Source organism: Neopsephotus bourkii, unplaced genomic scaffold (assembly GCF_033783945.1).
Source record: "Neopsephotus bourkii isolate Nb327-2 ecotype Australia unplaced genomic scaffold, CSIRO-AGI_Nbou_v1 NB_873, whole genome shotgun sequence".
Lineage (NCBI taxonomy): Eukaryota > Metazoa > Chordata > Aves > Psittaciformes > Psittacidae > Neopsephotus > Neopsephotus bourkii.
Genome location: NW_026901367.1, coordinates 2,354,830 through 2,380,429, shown reverse-complemented (window position 1 = coordinate 2,380,429; position 25,600 = coordinate 2,354,830). Strand labels below are relative to the sequence as shown.

At 40.1% G+C, this 25,600-nt stretch overlaps 1 protein-coding gene across 3 annotated transcripts in view; it reads right to left on the bottom strand.

The window, feature by feature from the left end:
- PSME4 (proteasome activator subunit 4) overlaps positions 1-25,600 on the bottom strand; it is a 60,521-nt gene that overhangs the window by 12,069 nt on the left and 22,852 nt on the right. For 2 of the 3 annotated variants that reach the window (XM_061356868.1, XM_061356870.1), the window contains 29 exons: positions 24,189-24,375; positions 23,415-23,504; positions 21,886-21,950; positions 21,643-21,793; positions 19,844-19,942; positions 19,404-19,473; positions 18,885-18,952; positions 18,113-18,328; positions 15,979-16,136; positions 13,842-13,937; positions 11,521-11,576; positions 11,042-11,098; positions 10,813-10,868; positions 10,617-10,715; positions 10,080-10,142; positions 9,829-9,924; positions 9,095-9,226; positions 7,391-7,600; positions 6,605-6,741; positions 6,225-6,278; positions 5,469-5,598; positions 4,995-5,076; positions 4,248-4,401; positions 3,648-3,717; positions 2,817-2,942; positions 2,330-2,482; positions 1,733-1,837; positions 833-924; positions 304-435 (listed from right to left, as the gene is read on the bottom strand). In XM_061356868.1, the coding sequence (XP_061212852.1) occupies positions 304-435; positions 833-924; positions 1,733-1,837; positions 2,330-2,482; positions 2,817-2,942; positions 3,648-3,717; positions 4,248-4,401; positions 4,995-5,076; positions 5,469-5,598; positions 6,225-6,278; positions 6,605-6,741; positions 7,391-7,600; positions 9,095-9,226; positions 9,829-9,924; positions 10,080-10,142; positions 10,617-10,715; positions 10,813-10,868; positions 11,042-11,098; positions 11,521-11,576; positions 13,842-13,937; positions 15,979-16,136; positions 18,113-18,328; positions 18,885-18,952; positions 19,404-19,473; positions 19,844-19,942; positions 21,643-21,793; positions 21,886-21,950; positions 23,415-23,504; positions 24,189-24,375 (3,204 nt within the window). The remainder of the gene's footprint in view (positions 1-303; positions 436-832; positions 925-1,732; positions 1,838-2,329; positions 2,483-2,816; positions 2,943-3,647; positions 3,718-4,247; positions 4,402-4,994; positions 5,077-5,468; positions 5,599-6,224; positions 6,279-6,604; positions 6,742-7,390; positions 7,601-9,094; positions 9,227-9,828; positions 9,925-10,079; positions 10,143-10,616; positions 10,716-10,812; positions 10,869-11,041; positions 11,099-11,520; positions 11,577-13,841; positions 13,938-15,978; positions 16,137-18,112; positions 18,329-18,884; positions 18,953-19,403; positions 19,474-19,843; positions 19,943-21,642; positions 21,794-21,885; positions 21,951-23,414; positions 23,505-24,188; positions 24,376-25,600) is intronic. The other variant, XM_061356869.1, reaches the window with a different exon arrangement.

The window sequence follows — 25,600 nt, the reverse complement described above, 5'->3', positions numbered from 1 at the left end:
AAGAGCTTTACCAACATTATGCATAAAGGCAACAGGCCATAGAATCATAGAATGTTTTGGGTTGGAAGGGACCTTAAAGATCATCTCGCTCCAACCCTCTGCATGGGCAGGGACACACTCCAGTGACATAAAGCAAAAGACAAAACCAAACAAATCACCTAAAGTTTCTGAAGCACGTCTGTTAACAATAACTGACCTGATTTCTAAGACCAGTATTAGTGCCTTTCAGTGTCACTAGTTAGATACTGAATTACCCAAATAAGACAGAGTTAAAACCCAAGAGCTGCAGAAGAGGACACTGACCTTCCTATTCTCTCCCGGACATTCTTGTAAACCTGGGTGAGTTTGGGCTCCAAGTACTTCAGCAGTCTGTGCAGCAGCTCTGGCACTCTCCATTCCTGCTGTGCCAAGCCACCTTGCAGTACATAGAGCCGGCTGGGAATGAGAACACCTTAGCTTTAGTCACACCAAAATCCTTCCTCTCTTCCCCAGCCCTCTCTCCAAGCCTTGTGCTGGAATGTTTCGTGTGTGGCAATGCATGAAAGTGTCTCTGCATGAGCTGCATGCAAAGTTGGGAGACTATACAGGAGGAAACAACAGTGGTGCTGCTAAGCCAGTTCCAACCCTTCACATTCTGTTAGCTAGACTGAATTACACTTAACAAAACAGCAATAATGAAGAAAATGCCACTGTGTGGGGAAGCTAACTGGAGAGCAGCACCTTTGCTCCCTGCTCCACAGCCAGCTGGCACAGTGTGCTCCCAGTACATTTTATCCATGCTTTATTTCCCTCTTTATTCAGCCACAATCTAACAACTAAAAATCAGTTTTACCAGGCATCTACAAAGGAGCCTCCTTCACCACTCAGTGGAGATTCCAACAGCAATTCAAATAACCAGTGCAGCTTCCTAGGATCTCTGCTCTCCTGCAAATAAACGTATCAGAAGTGTAAGGAAATTGGGATTGGGTTTAGTGTAAAGAAAGTTTTGACAGATTTTCTTTGCATCCCTTGGGTTTATTCTGTTAAGGAAGTATGAAGTCAAAGATTTTTCCACAATGAACCTCAACAGGAGGAACACTCCATGAAAAACTAACCCGTTTTAAGGATTCGGTAAATACAATGACATAACAGAAGGAATTTTAACTTCATTTCTGACATATATCAATAATCATGTCTGAATTTTGCCAATCAATTGCCAGGGTTATGGCCGGCAAACTGTGCTGAATTTTACTGAGTGATTTCAACAAGGAATTCCTGATCCAAGGCATCTGTGGCCCATCACTTACCCTGCTTCCCAGACACCACAGCTCCCAGCCCACCACAGTCTAGAAACCTCACTGTATGTTACAAGATAACTTGAGGCAGTTTTCACAGCATAATGCTCTGCTGCCCACTTGTAAAGCAAGAATAAAAGTGTAATTGCAGTGCAGAAACTCCCACAAAAAAGCGAGCAGACACATCAACATCACCCACTAACCTCGTGCAGCTCTGAGAAACACTTAAAAAGACAACTAAGGCTTTACTTCCCTTCTAAAATGTTGTATTTGTCTGCAAAGGGCAGACAAAAAGCCATGAGATGTTTAGATGGGTGTTATTTTTATACTGTATTTGCAGTTCTCAGTTTCAGCTGATAAAATACACCCAAATGCCTCTGTTCATAAAGTTCTTCCTACGTATTATCTCTCAAACTCGACCATCTGGCTATAGCTAAGACTAAGACTGGGGTACTTACACAGGAGGTTGCTATGCATGTGCCCCAGTCGTTGTATGTTTCCACTGTGATGTTGGACAAAGCTGTTCGAAGCAATGGACAGAGAAGCTTCCAGAGTTTTTCTACCTGCTCAGCAAGAAGGCAAAAGAGGAGATTTGTCTATAGCAGTCTTGTACACCAAGGACTTCCTCCGCTCCCCTAGGTTTAAAATGTCTCTTTTATTAAGGAATTGATTCTCCCAGCATTATTTTTGAGCATAGAAATCCATTTAAAGATGATCTAGACAGCTAAGTCTGGTCTAAATAAAGATGTAATAGACCAAGGTGGACATAAGCACTTATTCCAACCGGAAACTGCAAACCATATCAGCTTTGCTAGCTCCTTGCCAGCAAACTGTTCTGAGTTTTAATCCTGAAGCATCCACTAACACCTGATATTATACAGGCACCAAACCATACTATGAACTGTGCTCAAAGTCTGGCAATGAAGCACCAAGTGTTGTAACATTTTCCAGTCATTTCTTGGGCATGATACATTAATTTTATACATCCAATTTGTTCACAAATTCAGACTTGGTCCCTAAATTCATGAATCACTCAAAGAAAGCTCCTTCAGCACCTTCTCGAATGTCCAGTGTTTAGAACCTCTGATTAAGCCAGCGATAATTTCAGCCACACATCTCTGGGTGCTTTCATGGGAGTCTGCCACAAGCTCTTCTAAATGGGGCTGAAGAACCGGCAAGAAGGCATCATCGAAGTTCCTGAAGAGGCCCTGTAAAAACATATATGAAAGCGCTTCTAATTCTCCATCTACTGTCTTCATAGGAAGAACATAAGGTTGTGAAGCACTTGAGATTTGAATATGCACAAAAATCACATTAGTTGGCTTTTGTAAGAGAATTATAGACAAGTGTCCTCTGTATAGCACTCTATGTTTCCCTAAGTAGTCAATCATAAGAGAGGATTAGCAGGATTATTTAGAGCAGCACACCTTTAAAAATCAGTACTTTGCAACAGTGGGGTATAAGCCAAGTAGTATACAGCTCTTCCATGCTTTGATAATCAGCTACAAAGTGGAAGCAATTCAGCTCTTGCACTCCAGTTACCTTGAAGAGGCAAAATCTGCGAGGATTAAATTTGTCCTTTCCTTTTCTGTCTTCTAAAGACAAGAACTTTATTAACTGCTCCACAAACTTGGGATCAGAGAAGTGGTCATAGATAATCTGTTCTGCCTGTAACAGGAAACATAAGTAAGAATTAGCTTTAAGGTGCTTGATTGTCACAGTGTTATCCTGATCTTTCCAAGTCCCCTTTTTCACTTTAATTCTGGTTTTGGCAAAAATCATGCCTTGGTTATCTGTTTCCCCCCTCATTTTATGGGCAATGTTTTGTAAGACTCCTTGTTTTTATTAATGACTTTGGGTTGCCTTTCACCAGTAAAACCCCTCCAAAATCATTATTCCCACTGTCATTAGTTACCTTGCTCTAAACTGTAATAAAGATTGGAAAGGGAACAAAAAGTACTCATTAATACAATGATGATTATCCCATGATTACTGACAGAGAAGCTGCAATACATCAAAGTAATAATTTCTTCTTGCATGCTAACACAGTAAAGTATGAAAATGAAGTAGAAAAACATGACTAAATGTGGCTTGTGGGGATTTAAGTTTGAGAATAGTTATCACTTGTTGCTTGTTAAAACCATGGTCATACATATAGAGCCATGAAACCACAGAGGTTCCATCTCCAGGCTGCTTTGCAAGCAAAACAAATCTGTTCCCACATACTTTGTATGAGCACTCTCTAAATGGCAAGCAATACTTCAGTTAGAAGAGAGAAGGGAATTTATCTCCACAATAATCTGTGGACAACATTTAAAAGAGGAGAAGTAGTATTAAAATACCCCACAGACCTGAAGCCCATCAAACCCTTACCTCTGTCAGCTCATCCCTCCTTCGCCCAAGCTTTGGTTGATGCTCAGCTGGAGCATAAACTGTCATAGTTCTAAATATTAAACATAAAATGCAGTTAAATGTTTCAAAGTAAAATAAAGCTTATGATTATTTTCTGTATTGTGTATATTAAATTGGATTTACCAGCTCCCCAAGAACAAAACTTAGAAGAATTAAGTCTTGCTGTTATAAAGGCTTTGGTATTGCAAGCATCCAGAATTGTTAGTGATAAAATACTCTGTATTTCACAACTATGCAGTTTTCAAATATGCCTATTTCATTTTAAACCCAGCAGTTAAACAGCAGTATGAAATATGTGCCCATGGTACCCAAAACCCCAAAGAGAAATAGGTAAAGAATTAGTAATAATATTAATAACCAACAAAACCCAACCAAAGAAGCAATAAAACCCCCCTCAAACCCTACCCACAAGTGCTAACAGGAGCAAGAAGCACAAAAGACAAAGTACATGGTTGGGGTTTTGTTTCAGTTAAAACAATTAAACCCAACGAACATGATTTCATTTCCCACAGGGTTTTCCTGCTGACTCCCAATTCTATCTTTGTGCTTAATGATACTCACTGAGGCCACGTGTAATATCCCCAGTGGGTCTTCTCCACAAAGCAGCATGATTCCCAAGCTTCCTTTGTCTTTGGTAAGCTCCGGCTGTCATAGTGCAGCCATTGGTTATCTGGTCTGTCACCAGCCTGAATGCTGGAAGGCTTTGGGCTTCCACCTGGTTAAAGAAGGATTTACACTCTGTCAAACTTGTCCATTAACATTTTAAGACAAGATTCTAAAGAACTTTAATGTCTCGCTCCCCTCCAATGAAATCTGTACAAAGATGTTCTAGGATGTTAAAACTAACCCTAACTGTAATAGATTTCTTTAATAATTTCTCCAAATGTGCCATTTGAAATGATTTAAAAAAAGACTTAAAAGGAGATACACAAATTATTCTCACAAACACGAAGGTTTCTGAAAGGAGAATAAGCATATATTTGAATTTTGAACTTAATTCAAGTAAGCGAATAGCTTAACAGACACTTGCAAGTGTACCACTGCTTTAGAAACCAAGTCTGGATATATTATAGGACATTAACAACCAGAAAGAAACAAAAAGCTTAGGATTCTATTCCTGTTACCCAGAAATATTTAAGGCAACTCTCTGTGGGCTTTGAACCACATGAGAATTACCCTCTGGGGAATGAGATCTCAGCAGTTATTTACCATAGAGCTTAGTTTAACTTAATCAGAAAAACTTGCATTAATAAAAAAAAAACTAGGATCAATTAAGGCAAGACATTTCTTACATTAAATAAAACCTACTTATTTCATAAGGGCAGATGGGCACTTTCTTGTGTGTTCTCTTAAGCTGCTTAAGAATACCAGCCACAGCTGAGATGGCCACCTAAAAGAAAGAAATAGGCATTAATGCATCCATTCCATATATATACCTCCAGAAGGATGTGTCTCATCACTTCCTCACAGACACACTTTAAGCCAGCTAAAAAGCCAGTGAACATCACAGTGACCATTACCCCAGTGTGTGATGCTTCCCATGAAGAAGTGATCTCTGTCATCACAGGTGATACAGACCCTGACTTAAGCATGATCTTTACAGCCCAGAAAAACCTCCCCACTATTCATTTGCAGGACCAAAAGGAGGTGGCCATTAGCTTCAGCCTCATGGAAGCAAGAAGCAGAATGAAAGGTGCAAATATAAACACATATTTGGCTCCCTTTGAGTACTAAACCAAACATCTGCAAAATAAACGGCAAAAGCTGTAATTCCGGTTTTACCTTCCGAACCACTATTGCATCGTGGTTGAGACACTGCACAAAGAATTTTATGGCACGGACAGGCAGTACCCTGTCATCCCTCAGGAGCAGAGACAGAAACCCAATGCTGATGTGCTCAAACTTCCAGGGACTGAAAACAGAAATAAAGACTATTCAGAACAAACACTAAGGAACATAGCTGCATGTGCTGCTTTTGAATAGAAATGACTATATGGAGTAGGACTTATGTTTGGACTAATGCAAGTAATGTTCTGTGCCACTGCTACAGTTATGAGCTCAACTATCATATAGGGAAACCTCCAGTGTTCTGGAAACACACAAGTGCATTCAGCTAATGGTGCCTTTCTGATCCTGGCATTTCAATGTAAAATACAGACCTGCAGGGCTAGTCTTTAAAAGTTTTAAACACTAATACTATGTCACTTCTTTACCTAGGAGACAGTCATCAAGATTCCCCTATACTGGCCATTATGTTCCTGTCTGGGCAAGCAGAATCCATATTCAAGTGCACGAGGCCCTCCAGATATTCCAGTTCTGCAGATTCCTTTGCAAAGGCTCTCCAAGACAGGAGCCACAATCCATTTGATGCAAGACTGCTACTCACACACTGCTTTTGGACAACTACGTCGACAGCGAGAAGTATTCCTCAGTTCTGGTCATGCCAACTGCACTTCTGGGTGCAAGTGATATTTAGTCACATCGCCACCTCTAATCCAACATCCCTAAAATTCTCAATGCACAGGAAGGGATACTTACAGATTTCTTTGTTCCACACAGTCCAGCAGCATGTTGATCAAGTTTTCATAGTTTCTATAGGAAAAAGAGGGAACCATCAACTAGATGATACTGAGAGAACCCTTTAAAAATAGAACAAGTGTTCCTCAACCAAAGGTGGGTGAAGGCAATGCAGTAACCCCAGCACCAGCTGGGAGGACAGGGAAGAGGAGGAGGAAGGAAGGGAATTTGAGTGCAGAGGAGAAAGGCTGCCAAGTCAAGAGAGAAGCTACACCACCCCAATGCCTGGGCATTCTGAATTTGTCAAGCTTAAGCTTCAGTTTAGCTATTCTGGATTATTATATTCAATGTGCAGCAAATATGATGTGGTAGAAGCTAGTGTTAAGGGAAGTTGAACTTACCGCACAGCCTCAGCGTTCTTCTCTTTCTGTCGCTGAATTCCAAGCTGAATTTCTTCTGAACACAGACCTGTGAAGTCTGAACTCGGATGTTCTGATTTTTGCAGCATCACAGCTCTCTCAATGCATTGCTCTGGAACCTGTTGAGAGAGGATACAAAAATTTGGGACTGAGCAGCAGCCTACAAGATTTTATTGTTTGTTTCTATTTTGAAGTAAGAGAATGTCCCATCCACATAGACGAGTCCATGAAGAAGCAGAGAACCCAGCTTTGTGCTCACACAGCAGAATTATTCGTCAAGTCCATGTTTTATTCTATTTTGAAATAAACTTTAGTATTTCATTAAGCATAAAAAATTATTATAAGAGGTTTTTGTTAACAGGCACTCATTCTTTAAAGCAAATACGATGCCATTTATCCCATGACGAGGCAGGAGGCAGTTGTTGTAATGAGTGGGACAACACTACAAAACCTGGCAGTGTTCACATGATGACACTGTCCTACCAACACACGTATTAGCACTCGATCAGCATAACCCACACTAGCTAGCACTGAAAGGCAACTTAAGCTTCCTTTCTGCACCAGGCTTCCTTAGAGATTAACAAGAAGTGACAAAACCCAATTGTATTACGGGAGTTCTATTGCTTCAGTCTCAAAAGCACACATCTAACATTCCTCTGTAACAGAAGGCACAATGCAATCAACATGAGAACACTCACTCAAATAATGTACACGAGTCTCAAGCATTTATGGAATCAAAAGATGAGCACCAAGCAAGCTGTCACTTACTGCAAAATCTAAGCCAATTGTTTCATACTGCCTATGGATTTTTTCTGCTAGGTCATCAAAGAGTCTGACTATGGATGGTTTTTCCAAGGACATGGCTTTGCTGAGCCCAGAAGAGACAATTGCTGGCCATGTCTGTGCAATACAGTCCCAGTCGTGAAGGTTTGCCAAACACACTCCACTGTGGTTTCCAAGAAGACAATATAAGGCACCCTGCAAAATGGAAGATGCAAGTTAGGAAGTTGAAGCATTACTCGTGTATAAGTGATCTCTTACTGCATAAGCATGCATCCACACAGAATAAAAATCAATCTTCACATTACCAGATCATTAAAATGTACCACAAACGTTCAGCTATGTGGCTATGGTCAGAATACTGGAGATTTCTCACAGAATCCTCCTCTTGCAAACCATTTTAATGAGACTGAAGCCCTGGCAGTTCATTATCCCCAGAATGGCTGCCTGATTTCTCAATTACATTATAAAGGAGAGAATTCAATTCAATCATCAAGTACTAGACCTGGCCTTTCTGTGAACTATTCATGTTTGGGCTGCAGGCAGATCATAATCCTGTTAAACAAGCACCTGAAATGATGGCAGCTGAACAAGATGTGCATAACTACTGGATGTGACACAGCAAAGTGGTCAACATGATGGATTGTGTAAGGAGCTGACAAGAGATATGTGGGAGCTACGTGAGAAATGTCTCAGGCAATCAGAAGGAAGTCTTAGGGACCTTTCGGAGAGCACAGTCCTACAAGAACAGCACCCAGGTAACCACATCATTAATTTGTACAGGTTGAGACTGCCTAGCAGCAGTAGCAGAAACACCAGATCCAGGTGTGGTAGCAAATGCTGGAAGTGTAGTAAAACCAGGACCAACTGGGAATAAGTAACTAGGCTGCACTGCTTATCTGGGAGGAGATGGGGATGGAGAAAGGAAGGTACAAGGATGGCAGAAAAAGTAAAGAAATGATTATCATTTCATTTATCTTCACCTATCAATGGTAGTGCCTGTCAGGCAGTTGGAGCAGGATAGTAAGCCACAGCTGTTGTTCTGATCATACGACAAGAGTCCAGCTTGCCTCTATGAAAGAAGGACTGAGGGGGGCTCCATCACTGCATGAGCCCCCTTTCCAGGCCTGACACCATCAACAATCACCCACCATGTCATCACCAAACCCACCTGATTTAGTATAACTTTTTTAGGGGGTAACTTTTTGTCCAGTTCACACTATTTCCTTAAACTGCTACAGTTGACAGAACTGCTTAGTGAGTTTTACTCCCTTGGACTATGGCTTCTCAACTTCCATTTCATAATTTAAAGAGAGATGTTAATACATATTTTTGTGATATCTGAACACACAATGAAATGGGGAACATTCATAAACACAGTTTCTCTTGACAACTGATCTAATACAAGTAATTAAGCATTGAAGGCCAGGTTGGACAGGACTTGGAGCAAACTGGTCTAGTGAAGGTGTCCCTGACTGTGGCAGGGAGCTGGAACTGGATAAACTTTAAGGTCCCTTCCAACCCAAATCAGTCTGGGATTCAATGGTAGTTCCTTATACTAGTCATACCTAAGCTACACGGCATGAAAATATCAGTCATGATGATAAAACAAGCAAACCCCACTTTCACCACTAAAAGTTCTCCTATAAAAGCACTTTCTAGAGACAGACATGAAATAAAACGAGTGAGTACTTTAAACTGCTTCTGAGTGACGTCCTGCCGGTCGGGACGCAGGAACTCCAAAACCAAGGGGATGATATCTCTGCAACAGAAATTGTATGTTCCCAGAGCTGTGAAGAATGCTTGCTGAGCTTTACTTCTGACCTGTGGGAAGAGGGATGTTACTGAAAGCCTTCTGAACCAAAAATATAGGATACGAAGCCAACATCCTCATACAGTTACTTATGCATTGAGTTTGTGATGTGTTTGTGCACAGGAGGTTGTAAAGATCACACTGTGCTGCCCCTCACCCTCACTCACAATGGGTTATAAAACCTATTTTCTGTTTGTAGCATTGGCTTGAGAACAGCTACAAAGGTCAAGGAAAACCTTTATGCTGCCAAGACCATTGATGTGTTTGTAAGGTGACGGAAAAAGCCAACAGCTACGAGAACAGATGCAGACAGCAGAACTCTAAAGAGCCCTAGTCATTGTGGATGGATCTGAATTTATATATATACACACAGGGCTCTCACTAGGCAAAGAGTTCAGAATCCAGCTATCACCCCAACCCAAGTTCACAGCCTCTTCACCCAGTTAAGCTCTTTATCTGACAATGGGGCTTAAAGGAAAAACTACACAACTAATGCAGAGTAAGTAAGTAAAGATTTCCTGCTGCCATGGAAATACATTGGAAAGCAAAGATACTGAAAAGGTAACTTGAAGAGATCAACAATTTATTTCATTTTAAAAGGGTTGTTCCTTACCTGACCATAGGAACTTGTGGACAAACACAATAGATCTCTGATCATCTCCTGGTGGGAAGTTTTGTATTCACAGCCTTCCATTGTCAGTGTTCTCAGCTAAATTGCATAGGAAACACAAATAAAGGACAGATTTGATTTCACACATTCCACTGGTAAGACGAACACTAGTGCAGGATTATTGTATCTTCTGCTCAAGAGCAACATAAATCAGCTTTTCAAGTAGTCAGGGAAGATGTAAGTGAAAGTATTACCTCATGCTGCAACATGACTCTGTCTATCAGCAAAGCTCTGATATGCTGCTTCTTTCCTTGAAGCTGGAAGCAAACACAGAATTTGGTTTAGATGCTAGATACCAGCAATCTGCACTGACTGAATCCCCCTGGCACTCTTTCTTCTAGGAACAGGCAAATTTCATGCAGAAATTCTTGGCAGACAACCCTGATTTTTTTGCCCTGGTGAAGTTTTGTATTTGCCTATTGCTCTGTGAGCAAGAGGAAGCTCTGGTCACAGCAATGTCTCAGTTAACAAGGACAAGGATGGAGTATTGTGCCTAATCCCAGACCATGGATCAAGTATATATGCAAACAGGGCTCTACAATTCGGAAACACTAAGCTACTTACTCATAAGATTTCCAAATAAAGGTATAAAAGCAACATTCTTATCAAGGAATTCGATTTCAGAGTTATGCAAACCAATTAGGACAGTAATTAAAAATGAAGAAAGTCTTTCTGAACATGAGGAACTATTCCCACCCCTTGCCTAAGCTGTACAGATAGAAACCACTGACCCTGTTCTCCATTGACTTTTTCACTAGGTTGAAGCTTTTCCATCGTGAGTCAAACTCATGCTTGTGAGAGCCCTGGAACTGTAAAACATCACTGATGATCTGCAGAAAGAAAAGGATGGCAAAGTGTGGTTATTGTGCAAAACAAGTGATTATTTTGCAAAGCAAGTGATCTTGTCTTTAGCATTACAAGCTATACCTTTATTATTAGAAATAAAGACTTGGTATCATCTTCTGAATTATCAAGTATGTAGCCTAAAAGTGGAAGAAAAAGAAATTATCAGACAGGAAAAGAGCTTTAAAACTTAGTAATTTTATTTCTACAAATTTATATATGCAAAGTAAATGAAACAAGTTTCTTATCTATGAAATTATTAAGTCCGAAGAGCAAAAGACAGTACTTTTTGGACAGGAGTGGTTAAACTTACGCAGCAGTTTCCGTGTAACCTTTGCAATTGTTTCTCGATAATTCTCTCTTGATAAATCTAAAGAGAAATTAAACATTTTTCTTTATATACAGCAGCATAAACTACAAAAAGTAATATATAGGTTAAGTCAGTGGAAAGACAGAGCAGCCTGCTCAGAACTGGCAGTACGGACTAGTATAAAATACCTATCTTGTTCTACCCAGGGGCACATCTCTCTGGGGTAATCTTTCATTTATCAAGCCGACAGGTTGGGACTAGATGACTTAAGGTCCTTTCCAAGCCAAACCGTTCTATGATGCTATGTTCTTTATAGGTACATAACCTTCTCTATCTACGTTGACAATTGCCATAATTTCTAACCACAGATCGAAGCAGATTATTTAGTGTATGAAAAGTAACACATTAAGCAGGGTGAGAAAAGTAATCAGAACATAGATATTACATATCAAGCCAGTAAAAGTCTGGGGACATCTACTTACCATACTCAACACCAGTGTACAGCTTTGTCTCTTCCAAAGACACCAGACTCGGGACCCTGCATGCAAGCAAACAAAGTATTACTACACATGATAGAAATAATTGACATTTAATTCATTTTAACCAGTTCCATTTCATGCCAGCAGCCCCAGAGATGACTGGATTTACTAACAGCATGTCTCAGTTCTAATGTAAGTCAGCTGGTCAGAGACCAAATACATCATAAGGACACCATCATGAACCCAGAATCTTGATTTCTCATTTAACAGAACCTCATCAGTTCTATTAAACAGCCAGAGATTTGGTTTCATTGTCAAAACTACGAACACACTCATCCAAACCAGCATGGCTCCTACTGGACTTCATCTAGGAAGGACAGATGCATCTGACTGCTGAGGCAGAACCCCTTCCCAACAAATTAAGCTGATGAAGCTCTTACGACTTTGGCCCTTTCTTTACAAAGCAAGGAAATGTACCCATAACCTATAGAAGTCCTACTTCTTGCTGTATGAAGTTCACTATTAATAGTCATAATGGCAAATAAAGCCATGCTTCTTACAAGATTTGGGTCAAACTTATCTACCCACTTTTTTAAAGTGAATTCTTTATCTTTGGCAATTTGCTTTTATGCAAACATGGATTAAATACATGCTCAGATATCATATGCTGTTACAGCCTGCTCCTAATGAAGAAAGCAGCCTTTCTCCTTGATTCCTGCCCTGCTGTCCCCTGCCTCTCACTCAAGCAAAACTGCAAACAGACCCCAGAAACAAGGTCTGCAAATATTTGGGCATCTTTCAGCTGTCAAACAGGAAAATAAACCCCTCATGTTTGGGGAAAAAAGCATCCTGGTGGCAGGAGCAGGGTGCAGGCAGGCACAGTTGACAGGACTAACTGAACCCTCAGATCCAGTCCATCATCCAGCTATACTCAAAGCTTTAAAGTTCATTCTACCCACATATTTCTTTTGCTGAAGTTTAAACACCATAGCCCCAAGCTCTCTCCCACTTCTGTGACTTTCCTTTCATTCACTGAGCAGGCTGGAGGTTTATAAAGGAACAAATACTCATTATCTGTCTGTCTTGGCAAGAATCTTCAGGTACCCTTAACCATCAAGAAGAAGAATGTAGCAGTTACACCTATTCAGCTCTACTTTACAGCCAGCACAACAACAGCGCTGTACTACATGGTGTGTGATAAGCTATGGTTCACTAGAGTTGTAGGTGTAGTGGTGTAGGAGGTTCTGACAAGAAACCTCATGTGCCAGTTTGTTTCAGAAGTACACACACAGAATGTTTTTAACTTAAATGTACCAAGCTATTTACCAATACCTGCATTCAGAAACATTCCTACACTGCCACTTCAGGACAGTGAATATCATCATCACTAGTTAAGTACTAAGGGTGAATACACAGTACTTAAAGTAAGGGTGGTTCTGAGTACCTGACTTCGTTACTTTCAGTGAAAGCTCTGGAGTTTAAAGTCTGAGTGTTTTATGTGCATTCCCATTGTATATAATGGGAACAGACTTGGAAGTCATAGATTCAGACTGGTTTGGGCTGGAAGGGACCTTAAAGCTCCTCCAGCTCCAACCCCTGCCACGGGCAGGGACCCCTTCCACTGGAGCAGCTTGCTCCAAGCCCCTGTGTCCAACCTGGCCTTGAACACTGCCAGGGATGCGGCAGCCACAGCTTCTCTGCTACCTTACAGTAAAATAACCCCAAAACTCACAATAAATAGCAATTAAACCCAAACATTTTTTTCTGCTTTAAAGCAGGTTCATCAAAAGACACCTCCTACATTCAAACTGGATATAATTTTATGGGCATATGGGAGAGAAAACAGTACTCAGAGCAAGCTGTTTTATACCACTTTTTAAATCAAAACATTCCAGTTACTTCTTGTTACTCACTTACTTCTACCCTGGTTACTTCCAGTTATTCAGCCTGGAGGGGAGACTGAGATGAGCTCTTAGGGACAAATTCTTCCCCCTGTGAGGGTGCTGAGGCACTGGCACAGGGTGCTCAGAGAAGGCTTCTTTTAGAGGGGAAACATGTGAGTAAATGCCTTGTTTCCACTTCCTTCACATAAAGTAGCCTCAGCAGGGCAGTGCTGTCACCTGCCTTTGAGTCTTGCATGAAAAAAGGTTCTTTAAGTACTCAAGTGTTTTTGTAAGTCACCATTTCATATTTATACTAGTTTGGAGTTCCTTAAAAACAGCCACCAGAAGCAGTTGTGAGACAACAGCAATAAGAAAGCACTAAAACCCAGTGCGAAGGAATACAACAACTAAGAAGGTTTGTGATATAAAGATGTTACTTACAGATGAGCCACCCTTTCTCCTTTCAGAGGAGGCAGAATGTTCCCTGATCCAATCAAGCAGTTATGCACTATAGCAAGACACTGCTGCACATCATCTCTTGAACAAAGAAGAAAACCTGATCAGTCATCTGTTAAATGCTTATAAATAGACAAATAATAAACCATGTTTTCTGTGGAGTTTCATGCAAGCTTTTCTCGTTAGCTGTACCAGTTCTAACCACAAGAGGGGGCACTACAAAAATCAGACTGTGCTTTTTGGATCCAGCCTAATTCCATCTCAGAATTCCAACGTTCAACTTTGTTTACTGAAAACCTCATTTTGGAGATTTTGTAGTCAGAAACTGAAGGTAAGTTCTGTATAATGAGATAAGCTACTGTCAAAACAGATTTACCACAAAACCCGTGTCAACTAATTTTATCTAGATCTCAGAGAAAACCGATGAAAACTCCTCACTCTGAAGACAGAAAGTCCTTCCCACCATGAGCAGGAGGAGGGAATACATCCCTTATGAGTGATTATTTTACAGCCTGAAGATAAATAGTAATGCATCAATGTGAACAACCTTTTCCTGTGTTACTTTAAGAGAATTGAGCAATTCTTTTTAAAGCCATCTCATCTGAAGATGTAGCCTTTAGTATACAGCTACAAACTTTGCCCTCTGTTCTCCTCTGATTTGCAGAGTAACTCCTTCCAGTCCTCTTAAGAGGTTCCTTAACTGAGCAGCTCTCAGTACTCATGCACTACTTATCAACTCTCTAAATATGTGTTCAGCAACAGCTGCAAGAATTCTTCATTTTATTCTTTGTAACAGAAAATCTTACTCTGAAGCTCCTAAATATATAAAAAAATATTCACTTCCAGTTATTACTTAGGGGGATATTGGAAGCTGTCTGACAAGAATTAAAGCCCCAGGAACATTACAGTTCAAAGCAACAGCGGGCTCATCCAGTATCCCATTTATTCTCATCTGTTACTCCCTCGGTACCTAATGGTACTCTACACTCTTTCTTTGCTGTCCTGCCTTCCAATTTAATTTGCAATTCACTTGGCTGTATTCTCACTACCACATAGTTATGTCAGGCAGCACAGTGAAGCCTTGAGTAAACCAAAGTCCAGTTCTGTTATAAATTAACAGTTTTGCATACAAGGTGTCAAGGGAAAAAAAACCCAACAAAAGAAACAAGCATATAAATAAACCACAGACTTGAATAGGAATCACATTTTCTGATCACTGGTGGTAGTGGTACTGACTTTTTCAGATAACAAGAAGTGGGGATATGGTGAGACAGAAAAACATGTAAGAGTCTGATACACCATGTCCTGTTTCATGTGGGGCTGCACTTCACATCACGAGGTATAACATCACATGCTATGAACATCGACTGAAGTATATATAGCTTCAAGATGTGCAAGTTTAACATGAGAAATGAAGAACATTGAGATTCAATGCTTGTAAACAGCTTTAGCTATTTGATACTTGTAAATGCATTAGGACATACGAAACTCATGATTTATCTTGTGCTCAGGAAAGCCACTGGTTCATACTAACAGAGCTTAACAACATTGCGCAGCAGTACTTTTGGCTTCATTCCCATCTCTTAGACCACTGACTCTGCATTACCTCCTCTATTTCAGCACTGCCACTTTTTGCAGGGACACACTATGTACTGACTCCATTTACTCATAGGAAGGAAGCAGAGAAAGGCTGATTACTAAATCAGTCAAATCATTTCTGTGCTCTCCCTAACTTAGGAACACAGATAGTGGTGCCAAAATAACAAGATAAGGTTTTAGAGGAAGAGCTTTCTTAATGCTGACTACAGTTATATGGAAACAATTTGTGGTATGCATTTAAAAAGTTCTTGGAACAGAAGTGTCTTTACACCAACATTAACTGTTCTAAGATTATGTTTTTACAGTGTGTCTGTTTAAAACAGTATTACCCATTTTGTGATAGGCACTTCCAAGCTACATGCACTCTTAAGAGTTGGAAACCTTGAAATAATATCAAGGACAGTGTAGCATCATAGTATTTTACTCCTTAACGTTTGCAGTGCCAGCATGATTGGCAATAACTACTTAAACCAGACATGAATGGATTAATACACGCTGTCCATATGACATTATCACCACTAACCTGGACATTTCCAGTTTTCCAGCTGCATAGTGCTCCAGTCTGATGAGCTCAGGCTGAAGGAAAGTATCCAGCAAATAAAAAGCAAAGTTTATTTCCTCAGAGGAAGGAACATGCCACTGGATGTCCAGGTTCCACAGGTCACCAGGTTTACCCCAGTCCTGTAGAAAAGACAGACATTCCTTATTAATCAAACTATGAAGCAAGTTGTCTTTTAATTAGCATTTAATATTTAAAAAACTCACAAAAATGAACTAACTCTTGCTGTAAAGCAGTCATCCTGACAATTCTAAGGATAAAACCCCCAATAATACAATAAAAGCAAACAGAAATCCCAAACCTACTATAATGTCTACATGTACCTGGAAAACAGCACATACCTGAAAGGACTAAAAGGAAAAGGACAGCACTGGCCTAACTGAAATATAACTTTATTATTCCTTTGGTTAGGTACAAAAGTCTGAAATAGTCTTAAGTACAATCACACCTTTGGTACTCCTACAAAGAACATAAAGAAGCTGCCCATTTAATAATAATCCCTTTCAGTTTTGAACCACAATCTGGAAACCTACTACTTTCATTTCAAAAATAACAAGAAGAAAGCCAAAATGTAAGTTGGACTTTCCATACAATGGTAGGTTATCCCACAACAAAGACATATTCTTATATTTTGACCTATAAAGAGCTCAGACTTGCTATAAGCATCATTTCCATATTTGGAAAAGTCAATATTTATTACTAATACATATTCAAACACAAAGTCCATGCTTAGGACTGTATTAATAGATGGGCCTTTGAAGTCTGTGTGCTCTGCTTCCTGCCCTTGTCCAATTTTACACGGTAATTTCAAAACTTCATCATCTGTCCTTAAAAAGCTGGACTGATCTGACTGGACAAAAAGTACAAAGAACTACAGTAATGCACTTGCTCAAGTAGGCTATTGCATCTCTTGGAAGAGCAGGTTAGTCCTCCAGGAATATCACTTGATGAAGTGACACAACTGCAGTTTTATATGAGGCATGATAGGAAGCATCTAAGTGACAAACTCGAGCAGCTAATGGCAATCAAGAGTTGATACAATATACACTTTCTACAGAAGCCACTGGGAATTTCCTCAGTTTCAGAGGAGGAATTTAAAAGCTAACCTATTTTTGTGTTGGGGCATTTAATTATCATTCCTTTCTTGGTTTTTAAATGAGTATTTGGCCCAACTGGATGCTGCCATCAGTTTATAAAGCTGCACTGGCTTACAGTAACAAGCATTAGATTATCTGCAGCTATGACGTTATGGGAAAGAACACTTCACAGCAAAATGCATGCTCATATGCCAACAGGCCAGCTGAAAACTGCTGCACTGTTCATCTGCAATACTGATATATTGACCTCAAAGCCTTAACAGCAGACTAGAGTATTACTTTCGACAGTATCAGTGATTTTTTATATTGCCACTTTACTTTCATTTTATCTCTTTGTCCATTTGTTACTCTGACCTGTAAAACACCACATCTTTTTTCTTCTATGGTTTTGCACTGACATACTCATTTTGCTATGCATTCACCATTACTTCTTATATCTGATATTTATATGAAGAGGAATATTCATATTTATATGAAGAGGAACAAGAAAAGGCTGCAGCTCTCACCCACAAAAACAGATGAAAGACTGTGGCTCAGAGCAACTAGATAACTTAAATATCCAGTCATAGGATAAAATGAACAGCAAATTTTTCCAACTGAACTCCACACTTCACTATTGATACCAACCATACTTCATGATAGCTGGGTCTCAATTAAATGCAGCATATAATACAGTAACAAGGAATATGAGGAGGCACTCTTGCTTTATATTACCTTATCGTACTCATGCAGTCATTGTAAAACACAAATCATAAACTACTAACATCTCATGCTATAAAACTACTCCGAACAAGTCAGCATTCATGTTTTGCTACCAATATAATTGTCAGTAACTTGTAATTTGCTCTATGTTGCAAAGCCCAAAGCATTTTTCAGTTACAATTTCCATTGCTGCTCCCTATGTTCAGAAATCTCCAAATAAAAACAAATAATATAGCATATGATTGCTTTTTAAAAAAGAAAGTCAAATCCTCTAATCCTAAATAAATGAAAATCCTTGCCTTGATAGGAAAGTATTCAGAAACAGGCTTGTCAAAGCCACCTGGCACACTGCAGTACTCTGTGGGGTAGATAAGTGTAGCAGAACGGAGAAGATGGTGCAGTAGGTTACAAGACAGAATGTAACCCTGCTTACAGGTTAAGTGTAGGGTTCGCTGCAGTATCTTCCCAAGCTGCTCCCTGTACACAAGCAACTTCTTTCCATCCACTCGAGTGATCTAATAGGAAAGACAAAACATTTCAAAGGTAAACAGGCCTGGTTTTGCTGTGGAGGACTAAAGAGGATTACAGTGCTCAGCCAACCCTGTACCACCTTCCATTCTGTGTGTCACTCTGAATTCAAATTCAAGACTGAATATACCCATCAACTACCACTGCTGCTGCTGGGAAAGGTTAAGCAACACAAGAGCTGTGACAAGCATTTCTGCCCATCCCCATTCCAAATTTTCTAGCAACACTCATATTTTGAAATTCATTTTAAAAGATTTATGTTTACTAAAGCATCTTATGTTTTTCCCTTCATTGATCCCTCTTCTTTCTCTATCCCTCCATAATTGTCTTAAATGCTTTATGTTTTATTCCACACAAACACTGTATGTTTATTAGCAGCCACTTCTGTCCCATTTCAAGTTGGAAAAGAAAAAGAAGCTCTGCAGTGCTGTTCATACAAGATTTACTTTGTTTTAATAGCAGAAGTTTGTTTCCTTCTTCTCTCAGGGGCATTAAACAGGATTCAGTGACATACATGCATGGGAAGAATGTTCTCTGCTATACCTCTGACAAAAGCTGAAGATTCCAGAGTAGCTCCTTATCTAGTTCTTCATCATGTAACACATCATCATCTAGAGGAACAAGTGATAAGTGCTGCTGTAAAGATAACTGCGGTCAAGTTTTCCAAACAAGCTAAATCACAAACCAGATGTCTGCATCCCAAAAGCTTCCTTCCCAACCCTCCTATTGCAACCTTCCACTTCAGACTGCACCCAGGTCCAACTGGAAGTTACTTTAGCCAATTTTGAAGGCTTTTGGAGAAAACAAAGAATGTCTGGAGACCATTTAAACTGCCACATTTTGATACCAGCATGCTCCTATCCAGCTTGATAGACTTCCGTCTTGAAATTACTCATAGATAGAGGTTGGTTTGGATTTTTAAATGAAGTAACAGGCACTATTAATTTTCCATCATTTAAATGAAGTTGTGGAAAGCGCTTGCAAGTTTTAGATATTATTTTCACACTTAACAGAAGTCAGCCTAAACCAAAGCAAGTAACACCAGAAATCTTACAAACTTACTGACTGTGAGGTGAGTTATAACACTGCAGCAGTGAGGTACGAACAGCTTCAGGGATTCCTCAGGGCGGCACTGGAAACAGCAACATAAATAACCCATTTAAAAAGAGATGCCTTATGGAGCTCAGGCACACATTGATGACCTTTTAAGAAGAGTATTGTAAAACAGAGAAAAATAGACTGTGTCTGAACTCCAATTCAATCTGGAGTCAGCCTGACTTCATGATTTCAAACTCAATAAAATCCAAGTGCAAGAAAAACACTTTGTGAATGAACCTCTTCAATTATAGTTATATGCAACCACCCAATTTTTAAAGATATAATATTAAAAACGACCTGTATTTTCATGAGAAGTTAAAGATCTAATTTTAAAACAAGAAGGAAGAAGTAGCAGCATTGGCTTTTTAAACTAATGACATGCGAAGTCAGAGCATTTCCCTTACTTTTACTGCAGCTCGGCACATATCGGCAACCATTCGACCAGCAACTCTTGTCTCAAATATGTTTGAAACAGCAAAGTTAAAAACCTTCTCCAAAGCAACCTAAAAATGAGTACAGAAAGATGAGGGTTACTTAAAGAAAACTGGGTGTCATGAAGTGGTTGATGCCACGCACAAGGCAGTGTCTGTACATAGTATTCTCTTAGAAGACTGCAATCATGATTCACACTGAATCAGAACAGACAGAAAAGCAGCTCTGTAGAACGCCTAAAGCTGAGTAAAATGTAACTACCATCACGATTAAAGCTGACAGTACTATAGAATGGATTTAAAACTGATGTGAATAGTAACTGCTCAGGAAAAGATTCCAAGTGTCACCATAGAATCACATAAAGGTTTGTGCTGGAAAGGACCTTAACGCTCATCAGGGACACCTTCCAACAGACCAGGCTGTACATCAGTACTCAACACCTATGTCTAATTGCACAACTACCGCCCTGAGTACACGAGTAAAGGCTGCTACAGAAGTAGCAGTGACAAGAGCTTGTCAAAACAGTTTCAGTTTGCAGATTGTCCCTTTTTTTTTCTTCTTACTTGTTGCAACACTCAGTTACAGTAACACAGTAACAGGAAAATACATGACAGCGCTCAGTATCCTCAAAGTAACTGAAGAACAGGAAGATCTGTATTCCCCTCCTGCAACAGGTTGTAAACAAGACACACAGTGCTTTAACTGGAAATTGGAGACACTTGGCACACGTTCACTTTGGAAGACAGGAGGTCAAAGAAATCCTGTTGACTAATGTGAGCTTGGGGTGCTTTTAAAAAGCTACACAGAAAAAGAGTATTTTCCCTGAAAAAGCTGCATTCCCCTGAAAGGAAAATGATGCTATTTCAAAGGCAAGACATCCCTTACTTAACAAAGAAACAACGAATTAACTATCAACTAAGTAGCCAGCATGTTTTAAAGTAGCTTATTACCATCCAGTATCTTGCAGGGGTGTGAATTATACACAGTGTAGATAGCATTTGATTGCTTCAATAATGGACAATCAGTAAAAATACAAATCAGATAGAATCATAGAATAGTTAGGGTTGGAAAGGACCTTAAGATCATCAAATTCCAACCATTCTGCCATGGGCAGGGACACCTCACACTAAACCATATCATCCAAGGCCTCGTCCAACCTGGCCTTGAACACTGCCAGGGATGGAGCATTCACAACCTCCCTGGGCAACCCATTCCAGTGCCTCACCACCTTAACAGGAAAGAATTTCCTCCTTATATCCAATCTAAACTTCCCCTGTTTAAGCTTTAACCCGTTACCCCTTGTCCTATCACTACAATGAGGAATTAATTTAAAACTTACAGAAACCAAAAGATTCCAGACAAAAACCATACCAAAGCGTCCAGTGCAATGGTTCAAAAGGTATAGAACCACAAAAGCATCTCCAAATATATGCATGTAACACAAAAGGTTCAGATGGGTTAACCCAACCTGCAAGGCAAGAACTTGGTTTCTCTACCCCCTCCCTCAGAGTTATTTTAATTGAGATCATTTTTCTGATCCCATTAGCCACACAGCTCCTTGGAAAAGCTCCTTTGCCCAGCTGAAGAAGTGGTAGGGAGAGAAAATGAAAGCAGGTTTGTACAGATGTGTATATAATTATAAAACACATTGACATGAAGTCCTAAACTGCTCCCTCCAGCCCCTTCCTTGGTTAAACATGAAAGGTCACAACAGGACAAGGAAGGAAGGATTAAGCCTCAAAGTTAGATGGAAAGCCCATGTTGTACATACCTTAAATATGTCCTTTGAACACTGAGTAAGGATTGTACTGAAAGTAGAAGAGAGCCCCAATTCCACCAGACTCTCCAGGTGAGTCATTTTCTCAGTTTCAGTCTCCTCTCTGGTTTGTTCTAGTGTGCTGCTCTCTATAAGTCCAAAACACCTACACCAATACAGTAAGTACAACGTTAGTAAGTAGAACTTGAAAGTTTTAAGTTCTTCCCACCAAGCTTTCACCTACTCATAGCTTCTTACCTATCCATAAACTGCAGTACGAAGTCCTCAAATTCAGCAGTTGCAGAGCACAATTCTCTTTCCACCTGCATTTTCCAACACAAAATACAGCACAAAAGGTTGGCTTTTCTTACGAAAACATAATAGAAAGTTTATTTCCTATATTAACTACTTCAAAAACACTTCCCATTTTTGTGACAGACTACAGTGCACTTCCTGTTGAAGTTTGTATAGTCTCAAGTACACTACACAAAACAAGCACACTTTCTTTCTGCTGCCCTGTCCAATTTCCAGGCCTTGATGTCCAGCCAAGCGACCTCTCAGGGTGAGATGGGTCTGCCTCCATGGATACAACCTTTGGCTTTCCTACTGATCTGCCTTTCCAGCAGGAGGTCAGTGAGCGCCAGCTCTGGTGACAGACTTGGCTCTGCTGCCATATTTACACTGAGCATTCAGCATGTAAACTCCATTTCTGAGTGCTGCTGCTCTGGGGCAATAAAATGAACCTTCTTGCAGTGGCTGAGAGCTCAGGATCTGGGTTATCTGTAGCTATTATCTGTTCTCTGAGCTAGCAGAGGAGTCTTCTAGCAGTGGATAAGACATTTAACAGGGTCATTAATTAGGCTGAGAAAGTTGGGGCTGTTCAGCCTGGAGAAGAGAAGCTGCGTGGAGACCTCAGAGCAGCTTCCAGTATCTAAATGGGGCCTATAGGGATGCTGGGGAGGGACCCTTCATCAGGGACTGTAGTGACAGGACAAGGGGTAATGGGTTCAAACTGAAACAGAGGAAGTTTAGATTGGATATAAGGAAGAAGTTCTTTCCTGTGAGGGTGCTGAGGCACTGGAATGGGCTGCCCAGGGAAGTTGTGAATGCTCCATCCCTGGCAGTGCTCAAGGCCAGGTTGGACAGAGCCTTGGGTTCCATGGTTTAGTGTGAGGTGTCCCTGCCCATGGCAGGGGGGTTGGAACTGGATGATCTTAAGGTCCTTTCCAACCCTAACTATTCTATGATTCTAACAGGGCAGTTTCAAGTACCATACTGGACACTGCTGTTGCCTCGTTTGTAGTACAGCAGATGCAGCTTCACTACCTTCACTGCCATAATGTTTTATGGTTACAAGAAGTTTCAAAAATTTAATGGTATCAAAGGTGCTATTTTATTAAATCAAAAAATGCAGATGGCAATGGACCTCTGGAGATCATGTGGTCCAACCTCCTACTCAAAGCAGGGCAAGCTCAGAGTTTAATTATGCTACATATTGATACTAAACTGTTTGAATTTAACATTATCCTTAAACACCCTATGACTAAGCAGCAGTGCTAACAATACACGGCCAATATGCATGCCAATGTCCACTCTACCACACTGATCTGAAGCAAACATGAGCTACATGTTTGGGGTTTTGTTGCATTTTATTTTCATTTAACTTAGTTTTACATATACAGGAGAGAGTTGCAAATCTGTTACAGTCCTGAAGAGATCATTGCATTACTAGAAATTCAATTAAAGGCTAGGTTATAGTTTTGGTTTTATAACTGCACAGCACTTACCTCTGACAGATCATCTCTTTCTTGCAATACAGATGAACAATCTACTAAAGGCACCAAAGTAGAAAATGTTGCAATGAACTGGAATGTAATCTGTTGAGAGTTGCAAACAGCTCTTTAGTAAGTGTGACTGTATTCACATTGAAAAGCTCTTGCAGTTAAGGTATGGGAGCTAAAGTAAATCATTACATTAAAAAAGAAATATCCAGAGCCTAATTCTTCCACCCCAAAACTTCAATAATTCTTTCCGAGTTCTTGTATAAAACTCCCAGCAAAACCCCCTCAAGTATTTTCTAAGCAATTAGTATTATTATTACTATTCCCTAGGTAATACTTTGTGCTGAACTTTCAAGTTACGAAACCCCTATTGTTTTACACTGTTTGAACAGTATATTTAAAGCCCATTGAAGATGTGGGCTTTTAGAACCTAATTAATTGAAAACCTGGTAATGAAGGTCTTCCTATTGATCTTAAAAGACCAGGAATATTTGCTAGGACCTCTGGAACATCTGTTTTATCTTGGTTTTTAGTGCTGCCCAGAAAGCCAGTACAATGCTCATTAAAATCTGGTGTTAAAGATTCACTCTGCATTGCCCAGCAAGACAAAAACATTATTAGAAGTTAGGGGTTTGTGATATTAACTTACTATAAATAAGACTGTGCAGAAACAAAATCAGGCTAAGGAACAAGAGTTACTTATTGATATGAATCTAAAACAGCTCTCAGAGTGAACTATTGGCTAACTATCCCATAAAAAGGTGGGGTTTACACACTCACCATACACTTGCTGAAGTCATTTGGATCTACCCCCGGCAATGCTCTCATTAGTAGAGGTAGAAGGTGTGTTGGACCTTCAGGAAACCACTTCCCTCCAGACACCAGGCTGCGAGCCACCCCGATCACACAGCTCAACGTGGCTGTGAGCTGATGAGGTTCTGTCAGCGTCTCGAGCGCAGGGTATGTCCTGTGAAGTTTAAGAGCAGTTATTTTAGCAACAGCAATGTTTCTAAAGTCTTCAAAGAAAAGTGCATCACAAGTGTTATTTTCTATGGAAAAGGGACAAAGCTTCTGAAGAAAAATAAAAGCTCGCCTATGGTTCCCTATTTTTTTCTGATCTTTTTCCAATGGACTCAATATTGCTCTGATAGAAAATGATCCTTTCCTTTGACAAATTCAGGATTAAAGAATCTGCTAGCAGTTGCAGCATAGGAATTGATAACAGCACACGCTTCAAAGCTATGATGATTTTAGTGTTTGAACTTCAAGCTCAGTGTAAGGTTCTCGTGGTAAGCATGAAAACCTCCTTGATGACATCTAAAGGGATATATTGCTTGATGTTACATTAAAGTCCATGCCTTTTCTAATAGAAACCTGTTAAAGTACTGTGGGTTTTTAACCTTTTAGGGTTTTTTTACACTACTTTTTAGCAAATGGCGTAAGTCTTCCTACTGTTATCCACAACCTGCAGTTCAAACAGGAGTAACAGTGCTATCCCTGCCCTACATCATCCAAAGGATCTACAACTATTCAACAAAACCAACTGGGAGCTGCAGCCAAGGCAAACATCCCCGTGATAGTTTGAACTCGAGCAGAGGTTCACTCTGCTCTCAAAACAGAAACTGTGACAGTCATGCCCAACACATGCATCCACTCCTGTCCTCCTTAGAACTGTTGCGCTGCAAATGTGTCCATGTAAGAGCAGGTTCAGCAAGGTTTTACCACCAGCTGAGACGAAAGGGCTCTTCAAGACAAACTCATTTCTCCACTGTTTTTACAACATGAGGTATTAAAGTACAAGAGACTGCATAGGAGGAAGAACATGGATAGGGACTAGGAAGAAAGCTTTCCCCTGGGGCAGGAAGGAGTTACATTCTTCTCTTGGAATTCCAGGCACCAAGGCATTAGTAATAGTACAAACTAAGTACTTCATACGGCATGTACTTTAGCAATGTGCTTATGAATACAGAAGCAGTGACAGTCATTTTAAACAATCTGTAACTGCAGCATACCCTGATGCAAGCCAGAAATATGAAACTTACCCTTATTACTGCATAAATACAAACTACATAAACATCATTCATACTTGTCCCAGCTGAAAGCTCGTGAGGAAGTACAAGGTGGCTCATGAATAAAGGGGGCACAGTTGGTTCTTTAATTGATCCACTCACAGTGCTACCAGAACTGCAAAC